General features: G+C 40.4%; 1 protein-coding gene across 2 annotated transcripts in view; it reads left to right on the top strand.

Annotated features, from left to right (window-relative positions):
• The window catches only part of arap3 (ArfGAP with RhoGAP domain, ankyrin repeat and PH domain 3), a 271,085-nt gene extending 259,228 nt beyond the window's left edge, over positions 1 to 11,857 (top strand). The window contains exons 28-31 of one of the 2 annotated variants that reach the window (XM_073067376.1): positions 8 to 71; positions 1,436 to 1,573; positions 4,846 to 4,884; positions 6,461 to 11,857. In XM_073067376.1, coding sequence (XP_072923477.1) covers positions 8 to 71; positions 1,436 to 1,573; positions 4,846 to 4,884; positions 6,461 to 6,718 — 499 coding nt within the window. In that variant the 3' untranslated portion in view covers positions 6,719 to 11,857. The remainder of the gene's footprint in view (positions 1 to 7; positions 72 to 1,435; positions 1,574 to 4,845; positions 4,885 to 6,460) is intronic. The other variant, XM_073067377.1, reaches the window with a different exon arrangement.
• The last annotated feature ends 1,701 nt before the right edge of the window (positions 11,858 to 13,558 follow it).

The following is a 13,558-nucleotide window of genomic DNA, read 5'->3' as shown; positions in this document are numbered from 1 at the left end:
GTTGCAGGTTCCTGTGCTGCTCAGGGCAATCTGAAATGTGGGATTGGACAGCCAGCATCCTTAGAGCACAGGTAATGAACCTCATGCATTGACTTCCTATCCAGAGGCATCAAAAATCAACATAAATATTGCAATATCTGTGAAAGAAGAATACAGTTATGCACTTATGCTGTGCCTTACAAGCTTTTCAAGGTTCTGTATGACCAATGGCCTCTGTGTCTGAAATGTAGCCACTGCTGTCATGTAGGAACTGTGGTACCAGTCATACACAATAAGATCCCACAAACAACATTATGATAATGAAGAAAATATATTGACTAGGGCAGCAGGGAATAATCATCTTGTTCATAAAAAGAATGCAATAGAATCCCTTTTGTCCACCCAAGTTGGGCCATTGAATAATGCCTCATCTAGAAGATGGATAATTCCCACTAGGCTCTGTTCTGTAAAGCTTATTTATAACTTTTGGTCAGTATGCAGTTTGAAGAGTGGTCTTCATTTCAGTGTTATTGGGTCCAATTTTACACCCACTTTGATCATGAATGCTTCTCCTTTGAGCACAGGATGGATCTAAAATTAACTTCCCAGAGAAGGTTAGGAACAGAGAGTAAGAGGCATGTAGTACAGAGATTGTGGAAGATACGAAATCAAAAACAGGTTAAACCAAAGGAAATAAAAACACAAAATGCTGGCAGTACTCAGCAGGTCAGATAGCATATACAGGAGGAGGTAGCGACGGCGTTTTGGGCCGAAATCCTTCATCAGGTTTCGGCCTGAAACATCGTCACTACCTCTTCCCATAGATGCTGTCTGGCCTGCTGAGTTCTGCCAGCATTTTGTGTTTTCATTCATTTCCAGCATCTGCAGATTCGCTCGTGTAAACCAAAGGGAAACTGTTTGGATCAGGTAATTACAGACTGAGAGTACAGAAGCAATGCTCCAACCCTGTTTGAACCAAGGAGGGATGGAATATATTGACAGATAAAGATCCTGGGTCAAAATAAAATTTGACTTGTGTGGGATCCTCTTCAAATTATTAATTCTTTGGTAATTAGTTCCTGACTGGTTCGATCCAGTGTTGAATGTACGGGCTTCAGTGGATGAATGACCTTTATGCAGAGTTCTGGCAGAATAATACCTTATTTCATCATTGGCTGAGGACGTGCTTTCCTTTTTGAGTTCTGCTTATCTATAGTTGCTCATTTAGATTTATTCTCGGAAAAAATCATAACCAGTTAGAAGCAAATGAAGAGAGCAAGGGTAGAGTTTATCCAGAAAATGTAACTGTAACCAAATGATTTAGGTCTTAGTTTCATTATTAATGGGAATAAAATTATCTTGCTCTTCTGACGCTAAAGCATGCCTTACAGTTAACAAAGTCCTTCTTTGAGCATTGTCAAGGGTATAAAGGGACATTTTCTTTCTTTCTTTTCAGCACGATGACCTCCGACCTACAGTGTTAAGGCGCCATTCTTCGTCTGATATATCCAAACAGAAGTTTGGGACCATGCCACTTATTCCACTCCATGGAGACGAGAGCAATTCTATCATGCTATCTGCAAATCAAACTCTGGTAAAGCAAGATTGCTCCTAGTAGCCAATATATTTGTGCATAAGACGATGCGAGGTGTAGACGGAGTGGACTGCCAGTGTCTCTTTCACAGGGTGGAAATGACTAATAGGAGAGAATGTACTTTAAAGGTGATTGGAAGAAAATCTATTGGGAATGTCAGAAATAGTTCTTACACAGGAAGCAGTAAGTGCATTACTAAGGGATGGTGGTTGAGGCTGATACACGAGGGACATGTAAGAGACTCTTAGACACATTGATGAAAGAAAAATGGAAGATTATGGGCTATGTAAGACGGAGGGACTAGATTGACTTTGGAGTAGGTTAAAAGGTCAGCACAACATTGTGGCCCAAAGAGCCTGCACTCTGTGGTATTGTTCTATACTCGGGGAGGTTTGCTTTAACCTGTGTATCTGGTTCAGCCCATTGTACCACTGCACTTGACAGATGTCAAACGCATCAGTCTTATTGAGTACTTTAGTGGCACTGATGCCACTACGTACCAGACTTCACTCAAACAATATAAGAATAGCTTTTAGTCTGTTTACTGCCCCTGAAGCCCAATATTTGTGTCATAGTCTGGTACAGCAAGGATACAGACCCTTTGGCCCATCAAGTCCATGCCAACCACTGTGCCCACCCAGCTAGTCCAAACTTCTTGCATCCAGCTGAGTCTCACCTGTCCATGTACCTATCCAAGTGCTCCTTAAGTGATGCAATTGTACCCACCTCAAGCACTCCGTCTGTCTGCTCACAACCCTCTGGGTGAAAAGATTCCCCTTAAACCTTATCGAACTAAAACTGTACTCCCCTAGTTTTTGCACTCCCATGCCCTGTCACTGAACAATGATATCCCTGGGAGGTAAGAATGTCTTATTTGGCCACATGAAATGTGTAGTAGATTGATGAAATACAGTGCCTTCCAATTCATCCCATTCACTTGTCCTTACTCCCCAATCTAACAATTTCATTCACTTTGAGTAATTGTCCATTTCTTTTTTCAAAAAATAAACTGTGGAAATTGCTCCTTTTGCCTTTTTGAGCAGAACACTCCAGATCACAGCAGAAATAAGATTCTCCTCCTGACCCCAGAATGTTTTGCCAATTATCTTAAAGTGACATCACTCCCTTCAGACTATTGATACTGCAGACTTTGTCACTCCTCTTGTTAGATGATGTTCCTTTTCTTGATAGTTTCAATGAATGGGACATAAGCCCAGTGTGTCATGTACCTATTACTCAGTGACTGCCGATGAACAATGAGTTAAGGTGCATTGTGCAAATGGCGCTCCCTGTGCAGCACCAGTTTTGTGTTCATCCTGTTTCACCACTCTGTTTTATGATAATTCCTCCATTTGGCCATCTTAACTCTATAATGCATAGGTGCATTTTCACTGGAGAGGTGGGGGTCCATTAGAAACAACCTGCCCATCCCAAACCCACTGAAGAGAAATCCTTTCTAACCTATGAGAACTATTTTAATAACCAACTGGAAATCTTTATGGGCACGTTACAATTGATAGATGAGATACTGCCTGTCCTAGAATCATTATTTACAAACCTTAATATGTTTCTTCTGAAACATGGAGCATACCCAATGTTCAGAAAAAGGATGGAATGATGGAACTTTTCCATTGTTGCATCTATAAGGTCATAAAACATTGGCCCTCTGTCATTCCGTCATGGCTGATTTACGTTCCCTTCCAACCCCATTTCCCCATACCCATTGATGCTCTTACTAATCAAGAACCTATCAACCTCCTCTTTAAATATGCCTAATGACCTCGCCTCCACAAGCATCTGTGACAGTAAATTCCATAGATTCACCGCCATCTGGCTTAAGAAATTCCTCTTCATCTCTGTTCTAGAGGGACGTCCTTCTGAGTCTGTGCCTTCTGGTCCTGGACTCCCTACTATAGCAAGCATCCTCTCAACATACACTCCCAGACCATTTCGGAAAGTTTCAATGAGCTTACCCCTTCATTTTTCTAATGATAAAGTTCCTTGGAATTCAACCCTTAGTTGGAAAACATGGCCTACAGTTTAATAAAGAAACAGCTTATAGTTTGCTTAAAGGTGTATTGTATTATTCATATCTGCTGTGAACATACACTTAGATGAAATTTCTTTCCCATTCTGATGTTTAGTCTGAACAATAACTGAACCTCTGGACCATGTCTATATGCTTTTATGCATTGAGTTGCTGCCACTTGATTAGCTGATTAGATATTTGCATTATATTTACATACAGGTGTATGGGAGTGTGCCTGATAAAGTGGTCATTGTGTGTATGTTCATGGTCTTCTGCTGCTGAAGCCCATCCACTTCAAGGTTTGATGTGTTGTGCATTCAGAGATGTGTTGCTGCACACCACTATGCTAGTGTGTGGCTGTTTGAGTTACTTCGCTTTCCTGTCAGATTGAATCAATCTGTCCATTCTCAACAACAAGTCATTTTCACCCACAGACCTGCCGCGCACTGGGTCTTTTTTTGTGTTTTATGCGCCATTCTCTGTAAACTTTAGAGATTGCTGTGCGTGAAAATCCCAAGAGATCAGCAGGTTCTGTGATACTCAAACCACCCCTTCTGGCACAAACAATTATTCGACAAGTCAAAGTCTCTTAGATCACATTTCTTTCCCATTCTGATGTTTGGTCTGAACAACAACTGAACCTCTTGACCGTGTCTTCTTGCTTTTGTACATTGAGTTGCTGGCACATGATTGGCTGATGAGATATTTGCATTAATGGACAGGCGTACCTACTAAAGTGGCACTGGGTATAAATAATCACCTCCTCTCTTCTCACTGGTCGAAAACAGGCACTAGAATATCTTGTATTTCAATTCACCAAAGAGGAACTCTGCCTTGATTTAACAGAAATAAGACCGCAACATTCGGGGGGGGGGGCGGGGGGGGGGGATTCTTACCTGGACTGAAATCCATTGTCAGTCCCCAAGATGAGCCAATAGCAAAGCATCACATCGGACACAGCGCCTGCACATATACATATAAGACTTCCTGGGTGTAGGAGCGACCATATGGGTGTAGAAGTCCTAACCCCAATGAAATCTCCCCACTGGAGTCATGTCTCTTGCTCTTAAGCTTTCTGTTCATCAGAAAGCAGGGTAAGAAACTCCGAGATTGTGTTCAAACTGCTGTCTGGTTTGGAAAGCGAGGTGTAATTCAGATGTTTTGCCTGAATGATGGTAGCTGTCCCATGAAAGTTTTGTGCTTTTTCGTTCTGCTTATTGTCTTTGTGCCCGTTTCCTTCCAGCGGCGCCTACATGACCGGAGAACACTCTCAATGTTCTTTGTAAGTACATCCATGCACAGCAAGGCTAGAAAACCTCTTCTCTATGGTGACATTGTGCATGATGACCATAGTATTAATGATAATACATCTCTATACTAATGCACTAGACTAGATCATGGCTTTACTGCCTCGGAATGTGTCTCTTTATGTGCTTGGTTTAACGTGATAATTTTTTTATCAGCATAAATTTTATTCTTTAACACCATAAATTATAGGAGCACAATTAGTCCATTCAGCCCATCGTGTCTTCTCCGCTATTCCATGATGGATGAATTATTAACCCGTTCAACCCCATTCTCTTGTTAGTACAGGCCCAGAGCCATTAAATGTTTCTCAATTGTTAACTCTTTCATTCCCAGAATCATTCTTGTGAACCTTCTCTCTGAACCGTCTCCAATGCTAGCACATCCTTTCTTAGACAAGGGGCCCAAAACTCCACAATCCTCCAACTGTGATCTGACCAATCCCCTGTAAACCCTCAGCGTTACATCCTTGTCTTTATATTCCAGTCATCTCCAAAATGAATGCTAATATTGCATTTGGTTTCCTCAACTCAACTTGCAAGTTAACCTTTAGGGAATCCTGCACAAGGACTCCCAAGTCCCTTTTCACCTCTGATTTCTGAATTTGCTCCCCCATTTAGAAAAAAGCCTATACCTCTATTCCTTCTACCAAAGTGCATGACCATATACTTCCCTGCACCTCCTCTTTTAGATTGCTAGTGGAAATTTCTCTATACTTAAGCTTTTGATTGTTAGGCCCTAATGTTCGTCATTCATATGAAAATGTATTAGATGAGGAGATACTTCATAGTGTCTCACCTGGAATTGCCTTTGCAAAACTATGGCATGGTATTCAGTTATGTTTCTGTTCTGTAGTTTCAGGAGGCCTCTTCCTACCACAGGAAGTACAGATGATTGCACCATCCTGCCTCCATGTCTCTCTATATGGCAAACAGATGCTTTACTTTGAATGTTTATTCTAACAAGGGATAATTTTCAACTCTGGTCTCCTGCCCATTCAGTCAAATTAAATTCTACTGCAAAAAAGTCTAACAATACCCTCCATCTGGTACTTCCTTGGGCAGTCTTAACAGCTGGGAAATCATTTGATAATGGAATTGAAATCTTTGCAACCCTTGGGGCTCCAGCTTTGGAGAGTACAGGGAGACTGGTGAAGGAATGTCATTGAATACATGAGGCGTTTGCCCGGTTATTCTTCACACTTCAGATTGACTATTTATTAGATTTTAACTGGGCTTCAATCATTATCAGTGGCTGAGGTGGCTGATAGTTCAAGATTCTGATGGAACGGTGTAATAAATACCAGGAATACCTTTGTTGGCTGTATTTTGTTTTATTCTCAATACTCTACTAAACGTCTCAGAATGTTTCTTTTCTGTTCTCTAACAAACTTCTACCCCTCTGTACCTTGCATGAACTTGTATATTGCATGTCTGGTTACAATAAGTTGATAAGGAAGTCAATGGAATCTTGACTGAGTGCGAAAATATCACAAGGCTACACCTCCTTGAGTGCTGACTTCCTAATAACTTTTCTCACTTGCTTCTTTTCAGCCAATGAAGATGCAGCATGAGATATTTGAACAGCAACAGAAGGAAGAAGACTCCAGCAGTGAGCCTGTGTATGAAGAAGTTCAGGATGTCAACGTCATGTTGTCAATGAACTCAGAAATCTCAGCAGTGGATCCCGCACCAATCCTGGTGAAGAGAAACCTAGTTACGAACCAGCCGATGCAGGACAAGTTCCTCCAGGAACTGAGTTCGGCCATTCATAGAAAGAACGAACCTCAATATGATATCACCAAGCTGTAAAGTACAGTGGATGATTCAGGGATTCACTAAATGAAGGTGGTGTTTATTCCAGTCCAATCTCAGGGTTCATCTGATCTTGGGACCACCCTTTGCCATGTAGATGCACCATGTGATCTTCACTGTGTAGAGGCTGGGGTGTGTTGGCTTTGTTAGCCTCATCATAAGAGCACTGAGTAGAAATTAATTCTCTGTCACATGATCTGAATTATTTTTGAGACACAAAAACACTGGACTCTATTTTGGGAGGAGTACTTTATAGGACCCAACCATTACAATGTTGTACATCGAGTATGAATAATAAGATTAGTTTTCCAGCACGATATTTTTAGTTACCGGGAGGTCTCTTTTAATAGTCTTAATTGAAATTTCCTTTATTGATGGTCACCACAGTCACAGCCATGTACAAGGAAGATATGCCCAATGAACTATTGCAACCTGTTTCAAAAGGCTGTTTTCTTACATGTTGTTCTCAGAGGAGGTCTTCATTTTCACTCAGGAATCATTGCACTCTCCCCTCACACAGTCTGTCACGTTTCTTAATTGCTTGATTTGTAAACTTCAGCAAGATAATGCCATGCTGAGAAGTTTTCCTTTGGTTAATTTTATGAGTTGCAGAGGATTCCAAAGACTTCTCTGGTATACTCTATGCCCAACTTTTCAGAATGCTTTTCTATTTTCCTGTCAAGTCCTGATGGTGACTTTGTTTAAATATCCGTTCACAGGGCTGGCTGATGAAGTATTGTCAGGATGACAGAAAGCACAAAATGAAACAAAAGGCATCCTCTTTATCATTCAATTTACTTCAGCTTGCAGGTCCTTAGTTAGCTTCTCATTTCCCCTCTGCTCACTTTTGTTACAATCATCCCTTCCCTAAGTCTTCCTTTAAGTATGAGGCCCATTTAATTTCCCAGCATTATTACAAGGCTCCTTATTATTGAAGAGAGAACTTTAAAAGTGAAAGTAGGAAAGCTGCGGTGAAGTATCAAGTGGTCTTGATGCAAATCACCGCTGGAATTAAAACAATTGGATGAAAGTCAATGTAAGACATGCATAGGTGACTGAATGGGACTGATTCTGGTTCAGTGACCTGATACAGGAAAATCCCAATGTTTTAGAACTTTTGTGCAATAATGAATAAGATAAGAATTTGGTTTAAGCAAAGTTATATTAAGCACATTCACAGACAGCACACAAGTACTAGGTGGAAGATGGTGCATAACTTCCCAACACTACATAAAACATAGACATTTTTCGACAATTTTGATAATTGGACTTCAGATGCTGAAAAAAATCTGCTTGAGCTACTCAACAGATTGAGCAGCAGCTGGGGCTGGGAAATACAGCTGTTAACATTCTGGCCCATGATACAGGGTTCAGAACTCAAATATTGGCAGTTCTTCTCTTGGATGCTGCTCCATCCACTGAGTTCCTCCAGTAGATTGTTTGTTGCTCCAAATAATGGAACAGTTATACTTTGCCAACATTTGAACTAGTTTTATGCACAGAACACGTTTTGCATCTCTTCCTCAAATCCTCTCTTTTTGAGAGGAGAAGGCAAAGCTTTGGTGTGTATTAGGTTAACTGAATGGGGGGTACAAGGCCTGAAGAAAAATTTGCCACGGGAACCAACTGCTGACATCCAAAGAAGGGGTGAGTGTTGCTCATTCTCTCCCACACTTCCATAAGAGATGAAGTCTGCTCCCATACTCAGCTCGATGAAGCTTTGAAGTGATGAAACATTTATCTAAATTATCTTCATTTACCTAAACTAAATATCACATCTCCATGGACACCATAATGCTGATCTTATAATTTATTACACAAACTGAATCCCTAAAGCATGACATTTCCATTCTACCCAGAATGATTAACCACACAGTCTGATTCCAAAAAGCATGATGTTACACATACCAAGAAAATGGAATACTTGTTTTCTTGTTTCATTCTACACAAACTTGAGAAGAGAGATAAATTGTGCCACAAGGAAGATGTTTTTCAATATTAAAGATGACCTAATGTTAGCAATACCGTTGAATGAGACTTCTTGCGAATTTTTGTTGCTAATTCTGCATAATAGCATTCATTTCAGGTCATAGGGTCACAGGTAGAATAGTTGCCTATGTTGATTATAATTCCGTTTTAATCCACTGATTGACTTATGGAGTTGGGAGGAGTAAGTTCAGTGAATATTCTGTGAATACAAGAGATTCTGCGGATGCTAGAAATCCAAGAACACACACACACACCCACACAAAACATTGGAGGAACTCAGCAATTTAGGCAACGTCTATGGAAAGAAATAGTGTCAAACTTTAGGGCTGGTATCCTGATGAAGGGTCTCGGCCTGAAACGAAAACTCTTATCCTTAGATGAGACCTGACCTGCTGAGTTCCTCCACATTTTGTGTGTGTTGTTAGAAGAAATTAAGTTCTATTTTGCTTTACTTCCCCTTTGATATATAATCAGTTCAATCTCCTTCATACTTATGCTCATTTTAACTCTATATTAAGTTGTAATGTGCGGGCTTCTGATCAATTTTTTGGCACAGAGTAATACAACACAGGAAAAGTTGTTTTGGCCCTCTCTATTGCTGCCAGCACAGAAATGTCCAGAAAAATCAAAAGATAAGGATCTGCAGAGATTGAAGATCCAGAATAAATAATAGAAAATGCAGGAAAAACTCAGCAGGTCAGGCCACATCTGTGGAAAGAGAACAGTTAATAATTTCAGTTCTGCAACCCTTTATTAGAACCTCTTGTGTCTATACCATGATTATCAAGTGCTCATCTAAATATTGAGAATGCTGAGGCAGTGCTGTCTAGGGTCTAACCACCCTCTGACAGAAAAGAAGTTTTTACTCAAATACTCTTTAACTCTCCTTTCTTGTAAGCCTTTGCCCTCTGATAAGGGCCAGGGTTTCTCACTATGTCCCTCATCATATTGTACATGACAATCATGCTTCTCCTCGATTGCATCTGGTGCAAGAAAAACAAACCCATTCCATCTAGTTAAAAGGTTCAATCCCAGGCATTATCTTGGTGCATCTCTTCACAAATCTCTGAGTTACAATAATATCCATGAGTTACAACATGAGTTATAATTATATGTAAATTTGCCAACATTCACGGTCATGGAAAAATCATGATTGTCCATGTCACGGCATGTAACAGCTGAATGAACAAATTTCCCTCTTCAAATGTTCAAAGCCATCGCTGATGAAGGCAAGTATCCAACATGTCTTCTTAACCTTTTTTTTAAACCCAAAAATGCGGCCTTCACGTACCCTTGGACATTGTATACTGACGTGCATCTTCTCTGATTGATTGTATATTTACTAGTCTGTGAGTCCTCCTGAAGTTTATGACTGCACTATTTTGCTGCTCAGTGTTGATCAATATGATCTTCTGTCTGCAGCTGTGTAAAGCTCACAGCAGCTGTTAATAGTTTTAATCCAGGAACAGAGACTCCAGGGTATCTTTAGGAGATTCACTACAGTCAGCCATAGGTCATCTTAGGTGATTTTGTGGGTGGTTTTCTCACTTTAGTATAGTTTCTGAGATATTTTCAAGTAAGTTTATGGCAGCACAGGTTTGAGAATATTCCTTGAACTTGTTTGATATCTTTTTGACACCAGTGGTTGGAGTTTGGAAGTCTGTTATTTTGGGATTTCCATGGTTTGTGAGCCATTAATGCAATTGCAGTGTACAATTAGGGTGCCCATTTTGGGAGAACAGAGATGTAATAAGCAAACAAGCTGGCAGAACTGGGCTTCACTGACCTCAAGACTGTTATTGATATACATACCAACATACATATGTATCTTAAACATAAGAAAGTCTACAGATGCTGGAAATCCAAAGCAAAAAATACAAAATGATGGAGGAACTCAGCAGGTCAGGCAGCATCTACAGAAATAAATAAACAGTCCTGTTTCAGGCTGAGACCCTTCTTATGGATCAAGGTGTGGAAGGTGACAGAGTTAAAAGGTGGGGTGGAGGGGAAGGAGGCTAGCTGGAAGAGAAGGAAAAGAAGTAATCTGATAGAAGAGACTCTTATTCTGGCATCTTCCCCATTCCTTCTCAGTCCTGAAGAAGGGTCTTGGCTCAAAACATTGACTGTTTATTAATCTCCATAAATGCCTCCTGACCTGCTGTGTTCCTCCAGCATTTTGTGTGCATTATCCTGCATCTGTTGTGTAGGCAAGTTTGCCTAACACGTACCTTCCCCTCAAATGAGCACCAGAGATAGGAATGAAGATAATTTCACTATTGAAAACCTTGTCTGCAACTGCTTTGAAAAGATGCATTAGTCTGTGAAAGTTTCTTTTATTTACAGGTCACTGGGGAAAATTAGGAAAGGAAGCCTGTTAGCTGTTTTTTTTTAAATGTCAGTGGGCCATATGGTCAGTTCTTGTGTTTTGAGTATATTACTATGTGCTATCGGGTCTGAAAGATGTATTTCCCATGACCATTTAAATACAGGACAGTGAGCATTAGTCAGACGTTAATAAGTCCCTAATAAGTTGCCAATAGTTGATTACTAGGCAATTTCTTCCCCAGATTTGTAATTGCTGTCTTTATTTGTTCCCTTTCTGAAGGTAGTGAAATAGTGAATATGTTCCTCGAACTCATGAGCCTAACTTAGCCACGAGGTCCAAGATTTGGTAAATTCTGAACAGCTCCAAAATGGCTAAGCACAGTTTCAGTTTATCAGTTTATCATCAGTGACGGTCAGTGTTTTTAATCACAGTGGAGGAAAGAGGTTTCTACCCAAGTACTTTTCAGTACACGTCCATTGTGCAACAGTTCAGACAATATGTAAAAACAGCCAACACCAAAGGGTTTTGTAAGCATTGCCTGTCACAACGTTCTGCTCTTGTAAATAATAATCTTATTCAAGTGTGAAAACAAATGTATAAAAATATGTTATGTATATTATATATATTCTTTTTACCACTTGTAAAGGTTATACACAATTTCTGTAAACAAGTAGCATTAATGCATTCACTTTTTAACATTAAATGTAATGAAGTTGAGTCTACAGTAAAATAAGTAGAAAATTCCAACTCTAATGTAAACATCATGCCTGTGTAAATATTGTACAAATGCATTATTTTCTATTATAATGTGGTTACTTCAATTTCCCCAGTGTGTTTGTGTTTTTCATATACTTAGAGATCAGAAATGGTATCAGTTGAAATCCAAATGCTGGTGTAAACTTCTGTGGGTTCAGTACATCTATACAGTAAAAAGAGAGACTTGCAATTCACTGTATGTGAAGTCTCCACATCCTGCAAATGGACTAACACCGCTAACACTGCTGTTAGTTAAGAAACTCAATTTAGTTTTCAAAACACAAGGTCCTGCAACCTGCATTGTGAGAAGTGAGAAGAAAACTTGTCATTTCTGTCATATCGAGTGAGGCACAAATGGACCAGAGGATAAATTCTCTTGCCTTAGGGCTATACATGCTCTAGAAGATAGAACATACAGCAGAATGGGACAGTACAGGCCCTTCATCCCACAATGTTATGCTGACCCTTTAACCTATTCCAAGATCAATCTAACCCTTTTTTTCCCATTTGGCCTTCCATTTTCCTTCATCTATGTGTCTATCTAAGTCTTTTAAATGTCCCTAATGTCTCTGCCTCTACCACTATGCCGTATTTTCCCCCAATCACCTTTCAAATTATGTCCCCTTATTATATTTCTGCCCTAGGAATATGTCTCTGGGTGTCCATTTGATCTATGCCTCTTATCATCTTGTACACCTCTATCAATTCATCTCCTAAGAAAAAAGCTCTAGCTCACTCAATGCTTCTTCATAAGGCATGTTCTCCAATCCAGGTAGAGTCCTGGTAAATAGACAATAGACAATAGGTGCAGAAGTAGACCATTCGGCCCTTCGAGCCTGCACCACCATTTTGAGACATGGCTGATCATCTACTATCAATACCCGGTTCCTGCCTTGTCCCCATATCCCTTGATTCCCCTATCCATAAGATACCTATCTAGCTCCTTCCTGAAAGCATCCAGAGAAGTGGCCTCCACTACCTTCCAAGGCAGTGCGTTCCAGACACCCACAACTCTCTGGGAGAAGAAGTATTCCTTAACTCTGTCCTAAATGACCTACCCCTTATTCTCAAACCATGCCCTCTGGTACTGGACTCTCCCAGCATCTGGAACATATTTCCTGCCTCTATCTTGTCCAATCCCTTAATAATCTTATATGTTTCAATCAGATCCCCTCTCAATCTCCTTAATTCCAGCGTGTACAAGCCCAGTCTCTCTAACCTCTCTGCGTAAGACAGTCCAGACATCCCAGGAATTAACCTCATGAATCTACACTGCACTTCCTCTACAGCTAGGATGTCCTTCCTTAACCCTGGAGACCAAAACTGTACACAATACTCCAAGTGTGGTCTCACCAGGGCTCTGTACAAATGCAAGAGGATTTCCTTGCTCTTGTACTCAATTCCCTTTGTAATAAAGGCCAACATTCCATTAGCCGCCTTCACTGCCTGCTGCACTTGCTCATTCACCTTCAGTGACTGATGAACAAGGACTCCGAGATCTCTTTGTATTTCTCCCTTACCCAACTCTACACCATTCAGATAATAATCTGCCTTCCTGTTCTTACTCCCAAAGTGGATAACCTCACACTTATTCACATTAAACGCCATTTGCCAAGTATCTGCCCACTCACCCAGACTATCCAAGTCACCCTAAATTCTCCTAACATCCTCATCACATGTCACACTGCCACCCAGCTTAGTATCATCAGCAAATTTGCTGATGTTATTTTCTATGCCTTCATCCAAATCGTTAACGTAAATGGTAA

This window comes from Hemitrygon akajei, chromosome 15 (genome assembly GCF_048418815.1).
Source record: "Hemitrygon akajei chromosome 15, sHemAka1.3, whole genome shotgun sequence".
Lineage (NCBI taxonomy): Eukaryota > Metazoa > Chordata > Chondrichthyes > Myliobatiformes > Dasyatidae > Hemitrygon > Hemitrygon akajei.
Note: the sequence above shows the minus strand (reverse complement) of the source record. Positions and strands in the feature narration are given on the sequence as shown.